Below are 23,613 nucleotides of genomic sequence, written 5' to 3'. Positions count from 1 at the left end.
TAGATGGGGCAGAAAATTGAGACATGGAGATGTTGTCCAGGATACGTTTTTTTGAGTAAAGCTTAACTCCCCGGATTCCTTGACTCCTCGGCATCCTCTTCCTGTAAGGCTCAATTCCTTGGGTTGATTCTCTCCCCCATGGATTTCATGGTGTGAAAAGCTTGGGCTCCACCCAAAGTTAAATTTTCTCGTGGCTGGCTCTATAAGACCGGATTTGGAGCGCAGACAGGTTGGCCAGGCGTGGCTGGCCCAACTGCGGCCTTTGCCAACTTTGCAAAAGGGAGCAAGAGTCTGGCGTCCATCTTTTTTTCAAGTGCCGCTATACTCTTAGGCTTTGGAGGATGCTCATTGACAAGTTGGGACTTGTGCACATGGACACCACCACTTGGCATCTTGCTGGCTCGGTGAAGGAGTGATGGGAGAAGCGAACCAACTTGCAGAATCCTAATAGACGAGCAATGGCCTCTCTCACTATGCTCGTCTCCTGGTTCGTTTGGAACGGGAGGAATGCCAGAGTCTTCCGCCACAAGAGTGCTCCACCGACCATCCTTCTGCAAATGGTCCTCGATGAGGCAAAGCTTTGAGTCACCGCGGGTGCTAGAAAGCTAGGGGACATTATATTGCGAGAATAATTGTCATGCCATGTGTTTGGCTCTTGTAACAACTCTATCTTCTTCTTATTTAATATATGGGGCAAATCTTTTGCCTCCGTTTCAAAAAAAAAACTTCCCGGATAAATACTACTCCTACTTACTAGATAATTGTGGTTCCACATAAAAGGAATAGTTAATATATGAGGGTACACGAATAGCGCACGGCTCAGCGATTCTCGTGTGCCAGGTGAGCCGTCTCCGTGTGTCAGCCGCTTCAACGGCTACCCGACATTGATTAATCCCAGAGCACAAATGTAATCCACATTTTACACTGAGTAATCCAGTATAGGATTGGACTTAAAATATGTACTGATGATCATGCATTCTAACAATGGTACTGGACATGGCCTTGCGCCGATTATAAGATAGAAAACAAGTTTTTTTTTAAAAGGAACAACATGTCATTTTGTTACCATTATTACGAGGCAATGGAATGACATGGTAAAAGAGGCACACTACCAATGGGATGAAAGTACATAGTTTGATGATGAGTAGTGACCCAATTTTCAACTCCTCACAGGAAAGTCCAACTTCGAATAAAACTAGAATTTGAAACAGAATTAGCGACTTGGAAGGGGTCATTTGTACTAGCTGTTTTAAAAAGGAATCTCTATGCATCTCAAAAACCCTTGGACAATGAGCTTGGCCAAATATAAAGGTCATCTCTTTTCGAGAATAAAAATATATCATGTACTAAAGTGCAAAGTACAACTAGCAGAATTACATTAGGTGGTTCCAACATCCTCTTGATCACCACCATGGTCTTCAACTGTTGGTTCCGCCTTTTGGCGATCTGCAATATTGAAGGCATTCAAATTGAAACATTCAACATGGAAGGTATTACATAAAGTACGGAAAAATAATAAAAAACATATTACCAGCTGCTCGAAACCAATCCTCAAGGCACATCAGCGTCTCAACAGTACTCGGGGTCAAACTACTTCTTTGTTCAGTGATGATCCATCCAGCATTGCTGAATGCAACCTCTGCATGCACTGTAGACGCGGACACTCCCATATGTCCTGTGCTATAGCTGCAAGCACCAGATACTTTGGGGAGTGAATCTTCCACCACTTTAAGATATCCAATTTCTGTCGGCGAGGAAACAAGTCTTCTTCAAGATATCGTTGTAGCTCATTTGAGTTATGGGATCTTTTCAATCTCAAATGCTTATCCCAGTCATCAAGAGTGCCCTCACCATCCTTCTCTGCAACCTCATCACCTTCATCAGAAGTGTTTCCAAATTCAGATGCATATTCAGCAAATAGGATCTTCATCGCACTATTCACCTAGGTAAGATATTTCTTTGCGCCATCACCAAACGCTGCGGTCAGTCGGAAGTCAACATATTCATATTTGTACCTTGGATCAAATATCACCGGCAGACAACTTGCTAAGAATGACTCCTCAAAATATTTGATCAATTTCTTCCCCATCTCTTTCACCATGGTAACAATGGTAGGATTTTCACTTACAACTTCTCTCTCCATTATCTGCTTCACATTCCAGACCTCATAGAAGTATAGGTGAGAGGTGGGATATGTCCTACCCGAGATTTTCTTTGTGGCTGTGTAAAAAGCGCCCAAAAGATGGCAAATAGCTTCGGCCATCTCCCGTTCACTAGCTGAAGGAGCAAATTTATAATCTTTGTCAGCTTCTTTCAAGGCTTCGAACGCTGCTCTGAACGACAATGATGATTCAAGCATTAGGTACGTTGAATTTCATCGGGTAGGCACATCTAGCGAAGGATGGTTTTTACAAGCAAGTCCCACCCGCGCAATCATCACATATAATTTCTCCATTCTACCTTGCGAACTCTTGACATACTGCACTGGTTCTCTGATTTTATCAACAACTGACGCCACTGCGTCGAGCCCATCTTGCACCACTAGATTCAATACATGTGCAGCACATCTAACATGCAATAATTTTCCACTATGATGCAGAAGATACCTATCTGCCGAAATTTTTCTCAAGTGGCCACATCAAGGTATTAACTGGTGCATTGTCTAGGGTAAAGCTAAAGATTTTGTCTTCCATTTTCCAATCTCTCAAGCTATTTTGCACCATGTCAAACATGTTATGAGTATTCTGTGGAGTTTCCAAGAGGCAAAACCTGATTATTCTGTTTTGTAGAGTCCATGAGCCATCAATAAAGTGGGCAGTTATGCATAAATAACCCAGCTTCTGATTGGACGTCCACATGTCACTCGTTAATGATACTCGAGAATTTAGATTGCTAAAAAAATGCTTGAGTTTCATTTTTGTGTCTATCATATGCATCAATGCAATCTTGTTTAATTGTTTCCCTGCATACCACATTGAACCATGGATTCAACATCTTAACAAAGGATCTAAAGCCAGGATATTCAACAAAAGTGAAAGGTAATTCATGTAGCACAATCAACTTTGCCAGTGCTCTACGTGCACGCCCTTGGTCAAACTTCCACTCTGGATCAATTGCACTATCAGTTCGTATCTTGGCAACCATACCATCCATTTTAGATCTCTCCTCACGTACCAACAAGTGTACCGATATGACTTGTCCCTGACTTTTTTGAGGCAGGAAGTAGTTGGTTGCAGTAAGTACAACGACCTTGTGCAAGCATTCCATCAATATATATCAGTTCTGCCCCGTTCCAAATTTTTGATTTTAATTTTCGTGGTCTGCGTGAACCAAGGTTTGCTACTTTGGGTGACAGAGCTAGCAGTGAAGGCTATGACGTAGGGGATCTCTCTAGTGACTTAGCCTTTTTTTCTCTTCTTGCTAAGAATGAAACTACGACATTGTTTAGGACTGGAGACCTTACCACGTTTTTGGATAGTGATGGATGCTTATTCTTGTCAACGGGCAAAGATCCATATGATGGCTGCTTATTACTGTTAAGGGGCAAAGATCCAAGTGATGGCTGCTTATCCTTGTCAACAGGCAAAGATCCAGGTGATGGCTGCTTATCCTTGTCAATGGACCCAGATCCAAGTGATGCTATAGTTGCAACATCTCTCTGGGAAACAAGAAAAGCGTACACAATAAGCTTGATAAAGAGTCAATCTGATAGTTGCCGCAATTGAAATATCTCTCTAGGAAACAAGAAAAGCATACACAATAAGCTTGATAAAGAGTCAATCTGATAGTTGCTGCAACTGAAATATCTCTCTAGGAAACAAGAAAAGGGTAGACAAATAAGCTTGAGAAGGGCAATTTGATTCAGAGATAATCATTCGCAATCAGAGTTCACCTTATTAAGCCTTTTCTTCTCCAATGGTGGTGCCTGCTTATCCATATCAATGGCCAAAGGTCCAAACAATGGTGCCGGTGGATTAGTGCACATTCCTTCACTTGCCTGAGAGAAAAAAAATTGTTGTTGTCTAATAAGTATTGCTAAACAGTAAAATAGACATAAAGACTTTATGTCTATTTCTTGAATGTTGACAGCTTCATGGTAAAGTAGTGTGATAATTTTACCTTCCTCTTTTTCTTGGACGTCGACGGCTTCATGATGACTTTGCTCGTTTTTTGGTGTTCCCCATGAAGCTCGCCGCTACTCTGCCTACTTCGCTTCCTTTTCTTGCACTTTGGTAGTTCCATAAGGAGCTCACCAGCACCCTTGTGCTCTTCAAGATCCGGTCATTAGCCTTCTCAGTTTTTATGGCACGCAAGAGCTCATTAGTAACCTTGTGCTCCTCAAGATATGAAAATTTTCACAACCAAGTTAAATATGATGAGTTAAGTTCAGACATTATTAATAGGTACAATAGAATAAGAAAGAAAGAACTTTCAGCAAACAATTCATTTGAATTCTAAGCCCTCCGCAAACCACAATGCTAAACCTAACTTGTTTCAGACTATTTGTAGAAGTTACTCCTCACTTTTGTGCAAGTTCATTTTTAAGCATCTGCCTTGCCAGGGGTACAAAATGCAGAGACATTCATTCTAACTTGTTTCAGACTACTTGTAGCCAACAAAACACAGTAAGATTCAGGTTCATTTAATAACAACACTATAGATGCAAGTTTTGGTTATAAATGACAACTTGAAACAAAATAAAACGCAAGGCGTTGTACAATTGGAAATCAACTCTTCCTGCAAAATATTGTAGAGATCTTTCTTTTGAGGGGACAGCTGGTGGAGGAGAAGACTAAAAAGTGCATCGAAGAGTTCTTTTTCTACTGATGTCAATGGTGTGTGGATGTTGAGATTCTAAAAGGAGATACTATTGTTTGGTAAATCCGGTGATGTTGCAACATGCCCGTGTTGTTTTGGTGTTAATGCATGACACTGAACTTCAGTATTGACTCTTAACAGAAACTGAAATAGGAATCTTGCAAATTTTCACTAGAATTCATGAGGAATCCATCAACATCTGAATCCTACATGGTAAATGGAAAGGAGAAGGATTGATTGACTACCTGCAGCAGGTGAGCTGGGGGTCGGGGTTGGGGAAACCGGCGACCTAGGGGTCAGGGTTGGGGCTGCTGGTGAGGTGGAGGTCGGGGTTGGGGCTGCCGGTGACCTGGGGGTCGGGGTTGGTGCCGCCGGCGACCTGACCATCGCGCCCGGCCGGGGTCGAGGGGATCGACGAGTCTTGATTGGGACGGAAAGAAGCTGCAAGGAAGGGGAGGCCGAGATGTGCTGAGCGGCGGCGGCGGCGGCGTGAGAGAGGGGAGGAAGAGAAGGTGATGCAGCGGCGTCGGCCATCGAGCGGCGGTGGCAGGAGTGCGCCTGCGCTGCAGCGCCTTCTTTGTCCAGCGACCTATTAGGCTAAGGTGGGATTCCACTGTGCTAATAGGGCTAGCCCACTTAATTTTTTACCTATCCAGTGGGCTCCTGCTGAAGCTGTTTAAGGCCAACTCCACCGTGTGAGCCCAAACGGACGTCCGTTTTGTTCGGATTCTGTCCGTTTGGGTAGGGATTTGGGGTCGTGTCCAGGCCTGTCCTGGGATGCGGTGGTCGTGCGCCCAGCGCGCGGCCGCATCCATTTGCCCCATCCTGTCCGCGTATAGTTCTTTGCAAGTCCTTAAACTTTTTTTATCATTCATTTTTGGTACATGACAATACATCATCACATTTTGACTAGTAAAGCAAGGCCAAAGAAAACAAGAACAACAAGAATACATTTGATAAGATACCCAACTTCCATAACTGCTCCCTTGAGTTGGGTTAGTGCCTTCTCGATGCACTCATTGTTGATCTGTGGAGGAGGCACGACGTTGCACCCTCCTTTCTTCTTCAAGCCAGAAGTCGACGTTGCTTCCTCACACGTAGTATCATGCCTTGTTGCTTCTTCGCACGTAGTATCGTGCCTAGCGTCTAATCTAGCAACAAGTGCACTTGTCTCATCTAAAGCCTCTAGGCTAGCTAAAAGTGCACGAACATGCACTACATTTCGCTCTATCAACATATCGATGTACTCTTCTTCCCAATACCAAAACTTGCATCCGTTCTACACAATAAAACTTAAAGTTAGCACCACTAGTCTAATCCAAGAGCACAAACCGAAGCTAAAAGAGCACATACCCCATCGTTTAAGCACTTGATGAACACCCATCCGGTGTGCTCCGGCGTTGTAGACACGCAGCGCACGACCACCCTTGGGCAGTGGTCGCACTTGATGAGGGGCAACGGTGCGCCGACGAGCTTTTGGGCAAGCACCGAGCCCGCCCGGCCGCCATTCGCGTATCTGCCGGCGGACCACCGACGGTGCAGATCCGAGCGGCTAGAGGATGAGAACTGCCTGCATGTGGCCTTGCGGCCCTGCCAGGGCCTTCCGGCAAGGTGCCTGGCCAGTCCATGGCGCGGCCCGGCCTCCCACAGCCGGGCGAGCTCAAGACCGACCGGATCCGCCCCAAATCTGGCCGGCGGGTGCGCAAACAAGGTGGTCATGCTTGGGTAGCTCGGCGGCGACGAGAGGAAGGGGCTGGGCAAGTGCGCGTCCGAGTTGCACGGCTGCAATGGCAGCGGGCGGGCGGTCGGCGGTGGCAAGGGGAAGAGAGGGGAAGAGTGGGGAAGAGTGGAGTGGATGCGGCCGGAGGGAGGGAGGGGGCGGATAGAAAAAGGCCCGTCCTGTGCCACCGACGGGCGAGCCAGGGGAGGACACGCGCAGACGACCCGCGCGTTCGCGTGGTGTCCATTTCACCCCAAAAGCGGCGCAAACTTGGGCCGCGGATGGGTCAAAAGCGGACACAAAGCGGACAAAAGTCCGTTTGCGCCCCCGCACTGGGCCGTCTCGTTTGTCCCTTTTACCCCAAACGGACGGGGACGGACAGGATAGGGTCGCGCGGTGGAGTTGGCCTAAGTGGGATGGGATAATGAATCCCACTTAAACCCACTCCCACCTACAGCGTGAGACCTTACCATCCATCGGTGCAGTTAATGGGCCCACGCGCTGCCTATTTTTGCCATCGATACATCTGCTATATAGACAGGAATACAACAACTGGCACAAATCCGTATGCTACTGGACGAGTATGATTTCGAGATCAGCTAAGCTTGGGCTCAGAATCAAATATTCGCTATTTATTTTGGTTTTGTCTGTGAGTTACAACATATATGTGCTCATCCTGTTACCAAAGGAAGCTTGAGCAGTTGAGCTTGCTTCCTTTAACACTCTTTATTATTTATTTATAGCTTACCTTGCTGCTAGTTACTTTTATTGATGTTGTACATTACTGAGGTTGGCTTGGAAAAATTGTAACCGATAGCACAACATGTTTTTATTATGAAAACAAACAATTATATCATGCCGGAGCTTGGCTGAAGCCGCGGTAAATCAACAAGATGCTTTAGTAGCCCAAAATCCTAAAGCCGAGTCTGATATTGGCGCATTCTAACTCGGTCTGGGAAAGAGTACAAAAAGGCGAATAACCAGCTCGTGTAGATTAAATGTTGTATTGCTATTTTCATTAGCGTGTGCTCTGTTAAAGCTGTCCCTTCCAGAAATCGCTCCACTGGAGAGCAAAAGTGCTCCTGCTCAAGTTCTGCCTTGAGACGACGACCCTCCGTCTCGAAAGTCCTCTCCTGATATTTCTAGGTCAAAAGACCTTATGTACCAAAAGATGGGCACCGGAGGTGGGACAGGGAACCCACTACCCACCAGAGCGCGCATGGAGGGCGATGGTGATGACCCACAAGTATAGGTGATCTATCATAGTCCTTTCGATAAGTAAGAGTGTCGAACCCAACGAGGAGTAGAAGGAAATGACAAGCGGTTTTCAGTAAGGTATTCTCTACAAGCACTGAAATTACTGGTAACATATAGTTTTGTGATAAGTGTTCGTAATGGGTAACAAGTAACAAAAGTAAGCAAGGTGTAGCAAGGTGGCCCAATCCTTTTTGTAGCAAAATAAAAGCCTGGACGAACTCTTATATAAAGCAAAACGCTCCCTAGGACACATGGGAATTACTGTCAAGCTAGTTTTCATCATGCTCATATGATTCACGTTCGTTACTTTGATAATTTGGTGGGTGGACCGGTGCTTGGGTGCTGTCCTTACTTGGACAAGCCTCCCACTTATGATTACCCCATCTCGCAAGCATCTGCAACTACAAAATAAGAATTAAGTTAAACCTAACCATAGCATGGAACATATGGATCCAAATCAGCCCCTTACGAAGCAACACATAAACTAGGGTTTAAGCTTCTGTCACTCTAGCAACCCATCATCTACTTATTACTTCCCAATGCCTTCCCCTAGGCCCAAATCATGGTGAATTGTCATGTAGTTGACGTTCACATAACACCACTAGAGGAGAGACAACACACATCACATCAAAATATCGAACAAATACCAAATTCACATGATTACCTATAACAAGACTTGTCCCATGTCCTCAGGAACAAACGTAACTACTCACAAAGCATATTCATGTTCATAATCAGAGGGGTATGAATAAGCATTAAGGATATGAACATATGATCTTCCACCAAACAAACCAACTAGCATCAACTACAAGGAGTAATCAACACTACTAGCAACCCACAGGTACCAACCTGAGGTTTTAAGACAATGATCGGATACAAGAGATGAACTAGGGTTTGGGAGCAGATGGTGCTGGTGAAGATGTTGTTGGAGATTGACCCCCTCTTGATGAGAGGATCGATGGTGATGACGATGGCGGTGATTTCCCCCTCCCGGAGGGATGTTTCCCCGGTAAAACAGCTCCACCGAAGCCCTAGATTGGTCCTGCCCAGGTTCCGCCTTGAGACGGGGGCGCTTCATCCCGAAAGCTTCTCTATGATTTTTTCCAAGGCAAAAGACACCATATAGCAGAAAATGGACATCGGGGGCCTGCCAGGGGCCCCATGAGGTAGGGGCGTGCCCAGGGGGGTAGGGCGCGCCCTCCACCCTCATGGCTGACTGGTGGCCTCTCTCTGGTGCTTTCTTTGCCCAATATTTAATATATTCCAAAACTGATCTCCGTGAAGTTTCATGATTTTTGGAGTTGTGTAGAATAGGTCTCTAATATTTGCTCCTTTTCTAGTCCAGAATTCCAGCTGTCGGAATTCTCCCTCTTCATGTGGAACTTATAAAATAAGAGAGAAAAGACATAAGTATTGTGACATAATGTGTAATAACAGCCCATAATGCAATAAATATTGATATAAAAGCATGATGCAAAATGGACGTATCAACTCCCCCAAGCTTAGACCTCGCTTGTCCTCAAGCGAAAGCCGATATCGAAAAATATGTCCACATGTTTAGAGATAGAGGTGTCGATAAAATAAAATACGGACATGAGGGCATCATGATCATCTTTAGAACAACAACATATATTGTCATATGAATTCTTATGCTAAAGTAACAATTTATTCACATGGTAAAGTATGAATCAGAAACTTCATTGAAAACTAACAAACTATGATCTCAGTCATTGAAGCAATTGCAATTTACCATAACATCGGAAAGAGTCAACATAAGAGCTTTTCAGCAAGTCCACATACTCAAATATCATTTAGTCTTTCACAATTGCTAACACTCAAGCGATACTTATGGGTACAAAGTTTCAATCGGACACAGAGGAAGATAGGGGCTTATAGTTCCGCCTCCCAACCTTTTACCTCAAGAAGAATGTCAACAATAATACTTTATGAAAACCTACATCCAAGTGGATACATATATCAGGATCTTTCCAACACATAGTGCGTGCCAAAGGATAAAATGTAAAAAGGAAAGGTGAAGATCACCATGACTCTTGCATGAGGGTAAAAGGTAAAAATAAAAGATAGGCCCTTCGCAGAGGGAAGTAGAGGTTTTCATGCGCTTTTATGTGGATGCACAAAATCTTAATGCAAAAGAACGTCACTTTATATTGCCACTTGTGATATGGACCTTTATTATGCAGTCCGTCACTTTTATTTCTTCCATATCACAAGCTCCTATAAAGCTTATTTTATTACACTAATAGATCGTACATATTTAGAGAGAAATTTTTATTGCTTGCACCGATGACAACTTACTTGAAGGATCTTACTCAATCCATAGGTATGTATGGTGGACTCTCATGGAAAAACTGGGTTTAGGGATATTTGGAAGCACAAGTAGTATCTCTACTTGGTGCAAAGAATTTGGCTAGCATGAGGGGGAAAGGCAAGCTCAACATGTTGGATGATCCATGACAATATAACTTATTTGGATATAAGAAAACATAACCCATTATGTTGTCTTCCTTGTCCAACATCAACCTTTTAGCATGTCATATTTTAATGAGTGCTCACAATTATAAAAGATGTCCAAGGTAGTATATTTATATGTGAAAACCTCTCTTTCTTTATTACTTTTTATTAATTGCAACGATGACCAAAACTATGTTTGTCAACTCTCAACAACTTTTATTCATCATACTCTTTATATGTGAAGTCATTACTCTCCATAAGATCAATATGATCTTTTTATTTCTTTTTTATTCTTTCTTTAATTCCCTCAAGATCATAACAAGATAACAAAAGCCCTCAACTCAAAACTACTCTTTATAATATATAGCTCACAGACTCGATTACATAGATAGATATCATAACAAAACTCAAAGCTAGATCATACTAAAACTTTATTATACTAGATCAAGATATAACCAAAAGGATCGAACTAAGAAAAACGATAAAGATAGAAGTGTGATGGTGATACGATACTGGGGCACCTCCCTCAAGCTTGGCAGTTGCCAAGGGGAGTGCCCATACCCATGTATTTATGTCTCTTTCTTCGGAGGTGGTTATGATGGAGTTTTTGATGATGTAGGCTTGTCGTCCATCTTCCCAGGCATAGGCTCACCATCATAGATGGATGAAAGAGTCTCCGGGATCCTCAAATCTGCAACCAAACTCATCCTCTTGAATCTATATTCATACTCACAGTTTTGGTTTTGCAGGCCATAGATCTGGGCCTGGAGGTGCTCGATTTTCTCGTGAAGTTTGAAGATGGCCTCCCCGATGTTCTTGGCATCCAGCTTGTGTTTGTTGGTGAACTCCGCGATCATCATGTGATTGGAGTTGAGTCCATGTTCCACCATCCCTTGGCACTTGAAAACCTGTTGCTCCATTGCGTCGAGTCTTGTCTCCACGCTTTCGGTCTTCTTCGGTCCCTCAACATCACGGATGTGCAACACCCCCTCACGCATCTCAATGGTTTGAGGGTGTTGCAACACCTCCGTGAGGTAAGGATTGATGACCTTCTCGAAAAACTTGTCCTTGGGGGCGCTTGGAGACGTCATGGTGATCTAGATCTGTCAGGAAAACAACCCGAAACAAAGAACAGAGGATTTTGCCATGGTACGGCGGTCAAAACCTTCGGGAGATTATATAATGAATTTTTACCGACCAAAAGAAGTATCGTGCAAGAAAACGGGGTCCGGAGGGCACACGAGGTGGCCACGAGGCAGGGGGCGCGCCCAGGGGGTAGGGCGCGCCCTCCACCCTCGTGGATGCCTCATGTCTCTTTTGGACTACTTTTAATTTTCCTAATTTTTTAAATATTCCAAAACGGAGAAAAATTGCTATTTGAATAGTTTTGGAATCGGTTTACTTACTGTACCACATACCTATTCCTTTTCGGAGTCTGAAACATTCTGGAAAGTGTCCCTTATGTACTCCTCCGGGGTTACGGTGTTAATAACATTGGTTTCAACATTTATGGGATTACCTAAGATATAATGTTTGATTCATTGACCGTTTACCACCTTCGGATTTGTACCTTCGGCGTTGTTGATTTTTATGGCACCGGAACGATAGACCTCCTCGATAATGTAAGGACCTTCCCATTAAATAGAAGTTTTCCTGCAAAAAATCTTAAACGAGAGTTGTATAGCAAAACATAATCACCTACATTAAACTCACGCTTTTGTATCTTTTTGTCATGCCATCTTTTAACTTTTTCTTTAAACAACTTGGCATTCTCATAGGCTTGGGTTCTCCATTCATCAAGTGAGCTAATGTCAAATAACCTCTTCTCACCGGCAAGTTTGAAATCATAATTGAATTCTTTAATAGCCTAATATGCCTTATGTTCTAGTTCAAGAGGTAAGTGACAAGCCTTTCCATAAACCATTTTATACGAAAACATACCCATGGGATTTTTATAAGCAGTTCTATAAGCCCATAATGCATCATCAAGTTTCTTTGGACCAATTCTTTCTAGATCTATTAATAGTCTTTTGCGAAATCAATTTAATTCTCTATTACTCAACTCTACTTGACCACTAGATTGAGGATGATATGGAGATGCAATTCTATGATTAACATCATACTTAGCGAGCATTTTACGAAAAGCACCATGAATAAAATGTGAACCACCATCAGTCATCAAATATCTAGGGACTCCAAACCTTGGAAAAATAAATCCTTTAAGTATCTTAATAGAAGTGTTATGATTAGCACTACTAGTTGGAATTACCCATTTAGTAACATAATCAATAACAACTAAAATATGTGTATACCCATTGTAGGAAGTTCATAGGCATTTCCTGACGTCTACTAATATTACCAATTCTCTGGCATTCATCACAAGACAAGACAAACTTACGAGCATCTTTGAAGAGAGTAGGCCAATAAAAACCAGATTGCAATACCTTATGTGCAGTTCTATCTCTAGCGTGGTGTCCTCCGTAAGCTTCAGAGTGACACTTCCGTAGGATCTATTCCTGTTCATGCTCAGGTACACAACGTCTAATAAAACCATCTACTCCTTCTTTATAAAGGTGTGGGTCATCCCAAAAGTAATGTCTTAAATCATAGAAAACCTTTTTCTTTTGCTAGTATGTGAAACTAGGTGGTATAAATTTAGCAACAATGTAATTAGCATAATTAGCATACCATGGAGTAGTACGAGAAGCATTTATGACAACTAATTGTTCATCAGGAAAGCTATCATCAATAGGCAGTGGGTCATGAAGAACATTTTCTAACCTAGACAAGTTGTCTACAACGGGGTTCTCATCTCCCTTTCTATCAGTAATATGCAAATCAAATTCTTGTAGCAAGAGAACCCATCTAATAAGTCTAGGTTTAGCATCTTTATTTTCCATAAGATATTTAAGAGCAACATGATTAGTGTGAACAGTTACTTTGGAATCAGTCTGAACTTATCACAAGCAAATACGACTGCTAACATTCTTTTTCAGTAGTAGCATAATTTCTCTGGGCACTGTCTAGAGTTTTACTAGCATATTGGATAACATTTAATTTCTTATCAACTCTCTGTCCTAGAACAGCACCAACAACATAATCACTAGCATCACACATAATTTCAAAGGGTAAATTCCAATCAGGTGGCTAAACAATAGGTGCAGAAATCAAGGCTTTCTTAAGTATTTCAAATGCTTCTACACAATCATCATCAAAAACAAAAGGAACATCCTTTTGCAAGAGATTAGTGAGAGGCCTAGAAATTTTAGAGAATTCTTTAATAAACCTCCTATAGAAACCAGCATGACCAAGGAAACTTCTTATACCTTTGATATCTTTAGGAGACGACATCTTTTCAATAGCATCTACTTTAGCTTTATCAACTTCAATACCTCTTTCAGAAATTTTATGCCTCAAGACAATACCTTCATTAACCATAAAGTGGCACTTCTCCCAATTCAAGACAAGATTAGTTTCTTCGCATCTCTACAAAACTCGATCAAGGTTGGTTAAGCAACCATCAAAAGAAGTTCCGCAAAGAGAAATCATCCATGAGAACCTCAACAATCTTTTCACAAAAGTCAGAGAATATAGCAGTCATACATCTTTGATAGGTAGCAGGTGCATTGCATAAACCAAAAGGCATACGTCTATAAGCAAAAGTACCAAAAGGGCAAGTAAAAGTGGTCTTTTCCTGATCCTCTTTCGACACAGGTATTTGAGAGAAACCAGAATAACCATCTAGAAAGCAAAAATGTGTATGTTTGGATAGTCTTTCTAGCATTTGATCAATAAAATGTAGAGGGTAAAGATCTTTTCTAGTAGCTTTATTTAATTTGCGGAAATCAATTACCATTCTATAACCTGTAACAATTCTTTGCGGGATCAATTCATTCTTATCATTAGGAACAACAGTAATACCTCCCTTCTTAGGGACACAATGAACGGGACTTACCCACTGACTATCAACAATAGGATAAATTATACCTGCCTCTAGAAGCTTTAGTATTTCATTTCTTACCACTTCTTCCATCTTAGGATTTAACCATCGTTGATGATAAACAACTGGTTTAGCATCTTTCTCCAAATTTATTTTGTGCTGGAATAGAGTGGGACTAATGCCCTTAAGACCATCAAGAGTATATCCAATAGCAGCACGGTGCTTCTTCAAGGTTTTCGATAATTTTTCTTCTTCATGCTCTGAAAGGTTAGCACTAATAATAGCAGGATATATCTTCTTTTCATCAAGATAAGCATATTTAAGAGTATCAGGTAATTGTTTAAGCTCAAACATGGGATCTCCCTTGGGGGAGGAGGATCCCGTAGGATTTCAACAGGCAAGTTGTGTTTCAAAATAGGCTCTTGCTTAAAGAACACTTCATCTATTTCCCTTCTTTCATTCATGAACATATCATTTTCATGGTCTAGCAAATATTATTCTAAAGGATCATTAGGAGGCACGACAATAGAAGCAAGACCAATAAATTCATCCTTACTAGGCAATTCTTTATCATGGGGTTGTCTACGAAATTTAGAAAAATTAAAGTCATGGGAGATATCCCCTAAACCAATAGTAACAATATCCTTTTCGCAGTCTATCTTAGCATTAACAGTATTCAAGAAGGGTCTACCAAATATATTGGGACAAAAGTCATCTTGTGGGGAACCAAGAACAAGAAAATCAGTAGGATATTTAATTTTGCCACACAAGACTTCAACATCTCTAACAATCCCAACTAGTGAAATATTATCTCTATTTGCAAGCTTAATAATAACATCAATATCTTCTATCTCAGCAGGTGCAATATCATCCATAATTTCTTTATACAAGGTAAAAGGTATTGCACTAACGCTAGCACCCATATCACATAAGGCATGATAACAATGATCTCCTATTTTAACAGAAACAACATGCATGCCAACAATAGGTCTATGTTTATCTTTAGTATCGGATTTAGCAATTCTAGCAGCTTCATCACAGAAATAAATAGCATGCCCCTCAATATTATCAACCAAGAGATATTTAACCATAGCAATACTAGGTTCAACTTTAATTTGTTTAGGGGGTGTAAGTGTTCTAGTATTACTCTTACAAACCACAGTTGAAGCTTTAGCATGATCCTTTATTCTAACAGGGAAAGGTGGTTTCTCAATATAAGCAGTAGGAACAATAGGGTCAACATTATAAGTAATAGTTTCTTCTTCAACTTTATTAAGTTCTACTACTTTCACTTCAATGGGAGGATGATATTTAAACCACTTCTCCTTAGGGAGATCAACATGAGTAGCAAATGATTCACAGAAAGAAGCTACTATCTCAGAGTCAAGTCCATATTTAGTGTTAATTTCATGAAAATCATCGATATCCATAAAAGATTTAACACAATCAAACTTCGGGGTTATACCTGACTCCTTACCTTCGTCGAGTTCCCAATCTTCAGAGTTGCGTTTAATTCTTTCCAATAAATCCCATTTAAATTCAATAATCTTCATCATAAAAGAACTAGTACAAGAAGTATCGAGCATGGAGCGATCATTATGAGAAAGCCGAGCATAATTTTTTTGAATAATAATTTCTCTTGAGAGCTCATGATTGGGGCATGAATATAACATTAACTTAAGCCTCCCCCAATCCTGAGCAATACTTTCTCCTTCATGAGGCCAAAAATTATATATATAATTCCGATCACGATGAACTAGATGCATATGATAAAACTTCTGATGAAATTCCAATTTCAATCGGTTGTAGTTCCATGATCCAATATCATCACATAGCCTATACCATGTCAATACCTTTCCCTTCAAGTATAAAGGGAATACATGCTTCTTGACAACATACTCGGGCATACCTGCAAAGCTTAAATAATCCACAAACATCATCCACATAGATTAGGTGCATATCGGGATGTAATATTCCATCTCCTGTATAGGGATTAGCTAGCAGTTTCTCTATCATACCCGAAGGAATCTCAAAATAAATATTTTCATTAGGTTAAGGAGAAACTCTTTGGTCTTCTGGTCGGGGTGAAGATACCCCGAACAAGCCCCTCAAACGATTATTTTCCATAGTAACAAGTGACAGTAATTTCAGCACACTATGTAAATGTTTCCTTACCAAATTCCACTTACCAAAGGCGCTTCACTCCTCGGCAACGGCGCCAGAAAAGATTCTTGATGACCCACAAGTATAGGGGATCTATCATAGTCCTTTCAATAAGTAAGAGTGTCGAACCCAACAAGGAGCAGAAGGAAATGACAAGCGGTTTTCAGTAAGGTATTCTCTGCAAGCACTGAAATTATCGGTAACGGATAGTTTTGTGATAAGGTAATTCATAATGGGTAACAGGTAACCAAAGTATACAAGGTATAGAAATGTGGCCCAATCCTTTTTGTAGCAAAGGACAAGCCTGGACGAACTCTTATATAAAGCAAAGCGCTCCCGAGGACACATGGGAATTACTATCAAGCTTGTTTTCATCATGCTCATATGATTCGCGTTCGTTACTTTGATAATTTGATATGTGGGTAGACTGGTTCTTGGGTGTTGTCCTTAATTGGAAAAGCCTCTCACTTATGATTTACCCCTCTCACAAGCATTTGCAACTACGAAAGAAGAATTAAGGTAAACCTAACGAAACATATGGATCCAAATCAGTCCCTTACGAAGCAATGCATAAACTAGGGTTTAAGCTTCTGTCACTCTAGCAACCCATTATCTACTTATTACTTCCCAATGCCTTCCCCTTGGACCAAATCATGGTGGAAGTGTCATGTAGTCGACGTTCACATAACACCACTAGAGGAGAGACAACATACATCTCATCAAAATATCGAACGAATACCAAATTCACATGATTACTTATAACAAGACTTCTCCCATGTCCTCACGAACAAACGTAACTACTCACAAAGCATATTCATGTTCATAATCAGAGCGGTATTAACAAGGATTAAGGATCTGAACATATGATCTTCCACCGAATAAACCAACTAGCATCAACTACAAGGAGTAATCAACACTACTAGCAACCCACAGGTACCAATCTGAGGTTTTAAGACAAAGATCAGATACAAGAATGAACTAGGGTTTGAGAGGAGATAGTGCTAGTGAAGATGTTGATGGAGATTGACCCCCTCTCGATGAGAGGATCGATGTGATGACGATGGCGGTGATTCCCCCCTCCCGGAGGGATGTTTCCCCGGCAGAACAGCTCCATCGGAGCCCTAGATTGGTCTTGCCTAGGTACCGCCTTGAGATGGTAGTGCTTCATCCCGAAAGCTTCTCTATGATTTTTTCCAAGGCAAAAGACACCATATAGCAGAAGATGGACGTCGGGGGCCTGCCAGGGGGCTCACGAGGCATGGGGCGCGCCCTCCACCCTCGTTGCTGACTGGTGGCCCCCCTCTTGTGCTTTCTTCGCCCAATATTTTTAATATATTTCAAAACTTATCTCCGTGAAGTTTCAGGACTTTTAGAGTTATGTAGAATAGGTCTCTAATATTTGCCCCTTCTCTAGTCCAGAATTCCAGCTGCCGGCATTCTCCCTCTTCATGTGAACCTTATAAAATAAGAGAGAAAATGCATCAGTATTGTAACATAACATGTAATAACAGCCCATAATGCAATAAATATTGATATAAAAGCATGATGCAAAATGGATGTATCAGGTGGCGCGCCCTGGTGCCTTGTCGGCACCTGGGTGGACCCCTCTGGTATTTATTTTCTCCAATATTTTTTATCTATTCCAAAATAATTCTCCATCAAATTTCAACTCATTTGGAGATGTGCAGAATAGGTATCTCTGTCATAGCTTTTTCAGGTCCAGAATTCCAGCTCCTGGTATTCTCCCTCTTTGTGTAAACCTTGCATATTATGAGAGAAAATGCATTAGATTTACTCCACAAAGTGTTATATTGAATAAAAACTGAAGGAAACATGCCCTAGAGGCAATAATAAAGTTGTTGTTTATATTTCCTTATATCATGATAAATTTTTGTTATTCATGCTAGAATTGTATTAACCGGAAACTTAGTACATGTGTGAATACATAGACAAAACAAAGTGTCCCTAGTATGCCTCTGCTTGACTAGCTCGTTAATCAAAGATGGTTATGTTTCCTGACCATAGACATGTATTGTCATTTGATAAACAGGATCACATCATTAGAGAATGATGTGATGGAAAAGACCCATCCTGTTAGCTTAGCATAATGATCGTTAAGTTTTATTGCTATTTGCTTTCTTCATGACTTATACATGTTCCTCTGATTATGAGATTATGCAACTCCCGAATACCGGAGGAACACCTTGTGTTCTATCAAACGTCACAACGTTACTGGGTGATTATAAAGATGCTCTACAGGTGTCTCCGAAGGTGTTTGTTGGGTTGGCATAGATCGAGAATAGGATTTGTCACTCCGTGTATCGGAGAGGTATCTCTAGGCCCTCTCGGTAATGCTCATCACTATAAGCCTTGCAAGCAATGAGACTAATGAGCTAGTTACGGGGTGATGCATTACAGAATGAGTAAAGAGACTTGCCGGTAACGAGATTGAACTAGGTATGAAGATACCGATGATCGAATCTTGGGAAAGTAACATACCGATGACCAAGGGAACAACGTATGTTGTTGTGCGGTTTGACCGATAAAGATCTTCGTATAATATGTAGGAGCCAATATGAGCATCCAGGTTCCGCTATTGGTTATTGATCTGAGATGTGTCTCGATCATGTCTACATAGTTCTGGAACCCGTAGGGTCCGCATGCTTAACATTCAATGACGATTTGTATTATGAGTTATTTGTTTTTGATGATCGAAGTTTGTTCGGAGTCCCAGATGAGATCACGGACATGATGAGGAATCTTGAAATGGTCGAGAGGTAAAGATTGATATATTGGAAGGTTATGTTCGGACACAGGAAGAGTTTCGGAGAGGTCCAAACCTTTTTCGGAGTACGAGGAGGTTACCGGAACCCCCCGGGAAAGTTAATGGGCCTATATGGGCCTTAGTGGAGAGAGGAGGTAGCAGCCAGGAGGTGGTGCACGCCCCCCAAGCCCAAACCGAATTGGACTAGGGGTGGGAGTGCCCCCCCCCTTTTCCTTCTCCTTCTCCACTTCTTTCCCCCTTTCCCACTACGGAAAAGGAAAGGGGAATCCCACTTGGACTAGGGAGTCCTAGTAGGACTCCCCCCTTGGCGCGTCTGAGGGAATCCTGAATTAGGGGGTATTCAGACAGCCGGAATGTGTACAACGTCTGGACTATTGAAGCGTGAAGATACAAGACTCGAGACTTCGGCCCGTGTTCGGATGGGTCTCTCCTTTGCGTGGAAGGCAAGCTTGGCGATCCGGATATTGTGTTTCCTTCCTTGTAACCGACCCCATGTAAACCCTAGCCCTCTCCGGTGTCTATATAAACCGGAGAGGTTGGTCCTTAGAAGGCCGATCACAATTGCAATCATACCATCATAGGCTAGCTCTTAGGGTTTAGCCTCTACGATCTCATGGTAGATCTACTCTTGTACTACTCATATCTTCAATATTAATCAAGCAGGAAGCAGGGTTTTACCTCCATCGAGAGGGCCTGAACCTGGGTAAACATTGTGTCCCTTGCTTCCTGTTACCATCAGCCTAGGCGCACAGATCGGGACCCCCTACCCGAGATCCGCCGGTTTTGACACCGACATTGGTGCTTTCATTGAGAGTTCCTCTGTGTCGTCGCTGCAAGGCTTGATGGCGCCTTCAATCATCATCAACAACACGGTCCAGGGTGAGGCTTTTCTCCCCGGACAGATCTTCGTGTTCGGTGGCTTCGCACTGCGGGCCAACTCGCTTGGACACCTGGAGCAGATTGACAGCTACGCCCCTGGCCATCAGACCAGGTTCGGAAACCTGAATTACACGGTGGACATTCGCCAAGACTTGATCTTCGACGGATTCAGGCCTATGCCAGGAGCACCGGACAGTCACGACGAGCACGGCTTAGACCTGCTGTCGGACAAAGCTCGGGGTATCACCCCCGCAGTAGCCTTGGACCTAAATCCGGAGCAGGCTGCGCTGCCTAAAGACGGAGGGTTGGACCCCGTCCCGCAGGCTGCACACTCATCGGAGGTGGAGCCGAACACGGGTCTCACCTTTGTGGTGGCCTATGACTTCAGACCCCCGGATTCGCATCCGGATGTTGGTTCCTGTCCGCGCACTCCCGAGCCAGTCGACCCAGGTTGGGCTCCGGTAACGGAGTTCACCGCTGCAGATATCTTCCAGCACTCGCCCTTTGGCGACATGCTGAGTTCGTTAAAAGCTCTCTCTTTGACAGAAAATTCCGGGCCAAACTATGTCCAGCTCGAGTGGGAAGCAGGCGACGAAGAAATTTGTTACCCACCCACCACCCACTTCATAGCCACGGTTGATGATTTAACCGATGTGCTTGACTTCGACTCCGAAGGCATCGACGGTATGGATGACGATGCAGGAGAAGATTCAGAATCTATGGGGTGCCGGACTTCCGCCTCGTCACACGACATATACATGGTGGATACGCCCAAGGAGGACGACGGTGACAATCCGGAAGATAAAACCCCCGGACAAAAGCCAAAGTGACGGCGCAGACGCCGTTCCAAGTCCAGCAACAGTAAAAATAGCAGCAAGAGCGCCAGAAGGATCGATACTCTGGTCAACCCCGAAGGCAACAATGACCATACGGAACCAGTGATGGAGCAGGACGAGCTAGGTCACGCCGAACACAGTTCGGAGCAGATGCCCGATGACAATGATCCTGAGGGACGAGTTCAGCAAACCACCCCAGGACAAGAACACAGTCCGGATGATGATACATTCATCATTCCGGAAGAACGCGTGGAACGAGATAACCTCCATAGAAAGCTTATGGCCACAGTGAGAAGTCTAAACAAGCAGAAGCAACAGCTCAAAGACGCATAGGAAACGCTCAATCGCAGATGGAATAAAGTGCTAGACACTGAAGAAAGATATGACGACGATCGCCATACAAAGAGCTATCCAAAACGCAAGCTACTGCCAGAATTCGATGACGAGGCCGTTCGACCAAAGACTAATACGACCAGGAGGCCGAACGTACCGCCTCACAACCACAATAGAACGGCTACCGACGCTGCACACGATCTACGTGAGCATCTAGATAAGAAAGCCGGCGCGGCCAAGTCCATCTATGGATCTAAAGGACACACCCCGGTGAGGGACTATGGTCACCAAAACGATCATACAAGTCAAATACTAGTTCGGAATAAACACCGGACACAACAACAGCCGACTGCATGCCACAACGCATCCAAATATAGAGGGGCTGCTCACCCCCTGTACTTCACCAAAGAAGTACTGGACTATGAATTCCCACAAGGTTTTAAACCTGTGAACATAGAGGCATACGACGGAACAACAGACCCAGGGGTCTGGATCGAGGGTTTCATCCTACATATTCACATGGCTCGTGGGGATAACCTCCACGCCATAAAATACATTCCCCTAAAGTTGAAGGGACCAGCTCGACACTGGTTGAAAAGCCTCCCTGAAAACTCAATTGGGAGTTGGGAGGAACTCGAGGATGCTTTCAGGGCCAATTTTCAAGGGACTTATGTCCGGCCTCCAGATGCTGACGATTTAAGTCACGTAATCCAACAGCCCGGAGAGTCCGTCCGCAAGCTTTGGAACAAATTCCTCACTAAGAAGAATCAAATTGTCGATTGTCCGGATGCCGAAGCCTTAGCGGCATTCAAACACAGCATCCACGACGAGTGGCTCGCCAGACACCTCGGCCAGGAAAAGCCAAGGACAATGGCAGCCCTAACAAGCCTTATGACCCACTTTTGCGCGGGTGAAGATAGCTGGCTAGCCCAAAAAGGCACCAGCGACCCCAGCACATCCGAAATAAGGGATGGCAACGGGAAGCCACGGCGTAATAAAAATAAACGCCAAAACAAGGAAGAGAGCCCGAATAACACAATGGTTAATGCCGGATTCAGGGGCTCTCGACCTGATGAGCAAAAGAGGCCATTTAAAGGCAGTAAAGAGGGTCCGTCCGGTCTGAATAGAGTCCTAGACAGACTGTGCCAAATTCATGGCACCCCTGACAAACTTGCGAACCACACGCACAGAGAGTGCTGGGTATTCAAGTAGGCTGGCAAATTAAATGCCGAACACAAGGGAACGGACACACCAAGTGAAGACGAGGATGAACCTCGCCAGCCGAACACTGGGGGGCAGAAAAAATTCCCGCCAGAAGTTAAAACAGTGAACATGATCCACGCGACTCGCACATCCATGAGAAGGCACGAACACGCGCATAGAGACGCGCGCGATATAGAGCCCATCGTACCCACACCTAACTACTAGATGTCTTATCCGATCACTTTCGATCACTTGGACGATCGAACTAGTATTCGGTGCGGAGGATCAAAGGCCTTGGTGCTTGACCCAATAATCAACGGATACCGTCTCACCCGTGTCCTCATGGACGGCGACAGTAGTCTCAATTTAATATACGAGGACACTGTCCGCAGGATGGGGATAAACCCATCCAGAATTAGCCAAAGCAACACCGCCTTTGAAGGGGTGATACTAGGCGTTGAAGCCTACGGCAGGGGCTCTGTCGTACTGGAGGTAACTTTTGGTTCCCCAGGCAATTCCAAAAGCGAAGAACTACTCTTCACCATTGCACCCTTCCAAAGCGGCTATCATGCATTGCTTGGAAGAACGGCCTTCGCCCGCTTCAACGCATTACCGCACTATGGCTACCTTATACTCAAGATGCCTGGTCCACGTGGCGTCATCACCGTTAACGGAATCTCAGAGCGCTCTTCACGCGTAGGAGAACACACGATGACCCTAGCGGCCGGTCTATAAGCGCCCTCCAATATTAAAAAACATGACTGGTCGTTAAGACCACAGACACGGTTAGACGAGTCCGGTAGCGCGGATAAAATCGAACTAGGGCACCGTATATGTAATCCCATAGCGGACACCAGGGGCTATAAATATTTAATACAGCCCCACACTTGGCTCAACCTTATTGGCAGGCCAACATCTTAGACTCTTACTATCAATCGCACACTTACGTTGTACTCTCCTACGAGTTTTCTTTTTTCCATAGACAACATTCGTGCGATACCCTTCTAGGATACGGCACGACGGAGACAAAGGCGCAGACGTGTAGCAGGGCCCCGTTCCACAGGTTTCTTTTTAGATTAAGCCCCTGTGTAAACCTTTTCTATTGCCTCTTGTTGTTTAACCATCCCATGGGTTCCATACCCACAGAGGATACTGCCGTTATCGGCATTTCGCCACGACAGATTAACACACATACCTGGAAACACAG

General features: G+C 43.5%; 1 protein-coding gene across 6 annotated transcripts; it reads right to left on the bottom strand.

Annotated features, from left to right (window-relative positions):
- Nucleotides 1-1,184: 1,184 nt before the first annotated feature.
- On the bottom strand, nucleotides 1,185-5,402 carry LOC119323557. 6 transcript variants are annotated; one of them, XR_005156397.1, is made up of 5 exons: nucleotides 5,064-5,402; nucleotides 4,120-4,337; nucleotides 3,893-3,997; nucleotides 1,532-3,658; nucleotides 1,185-1,446 (listed from the first exon to the last, which is right to left on the bottom strand). XR_005156397.1 is itself a non-coding variant. In XM_037597247.1 (5 exons), the coding sequence occupies exons 1-4, from the start codon at nucleotides 4,240-4,242 to the stop codon at nucleotides 2,951-2,953; spliced, it is 435 nt and encodes a 144-aa protein (XP_037453144.1). In that variant the 5' UTR covers nucleotides 4,243-5,057; the 3' UTR covers nucleotides 1,185-1,446; nucleotides 1,532-2,950. The 6 variants fall into 6 exon arrangements, 3 of the variants coding, with proteins under 3 accessions (XP_037453144.1, XP_037453143.1, XP_037453142.1); XR_005156398.1 differs by having other exon boundaries at nucleotides 4,120-4,328; XR_005156399.1 differs by having other exon boundaries at nucleotides 4,120-4,289.
- Nucleotides 5,403-23,613: the final 18,211 nt, after the last annotated feature.

This window comes from Triticum dicoccoides, chromosome 6B (assembly GCF_002162155.2).
Source record: "Triticum dicoccoides isolate Atlit2015 ecotype Zavitan chromosome 6B, WEW_v2.0, whole genome shotgun sequence".
NCBI classification, from domain to species: domain Eukaryota; kingdom Viridiplantae; phylum Streptophyta; class Magnoliopsida; order Poales; family Poaceae; genus Triticum; species Triticum dicoccoides.
The sequence above is the reverse complement of the archived record's forward strand: the minus strand, read 5'-3'. Positions and strand labels throughout refer to the sequence as shown.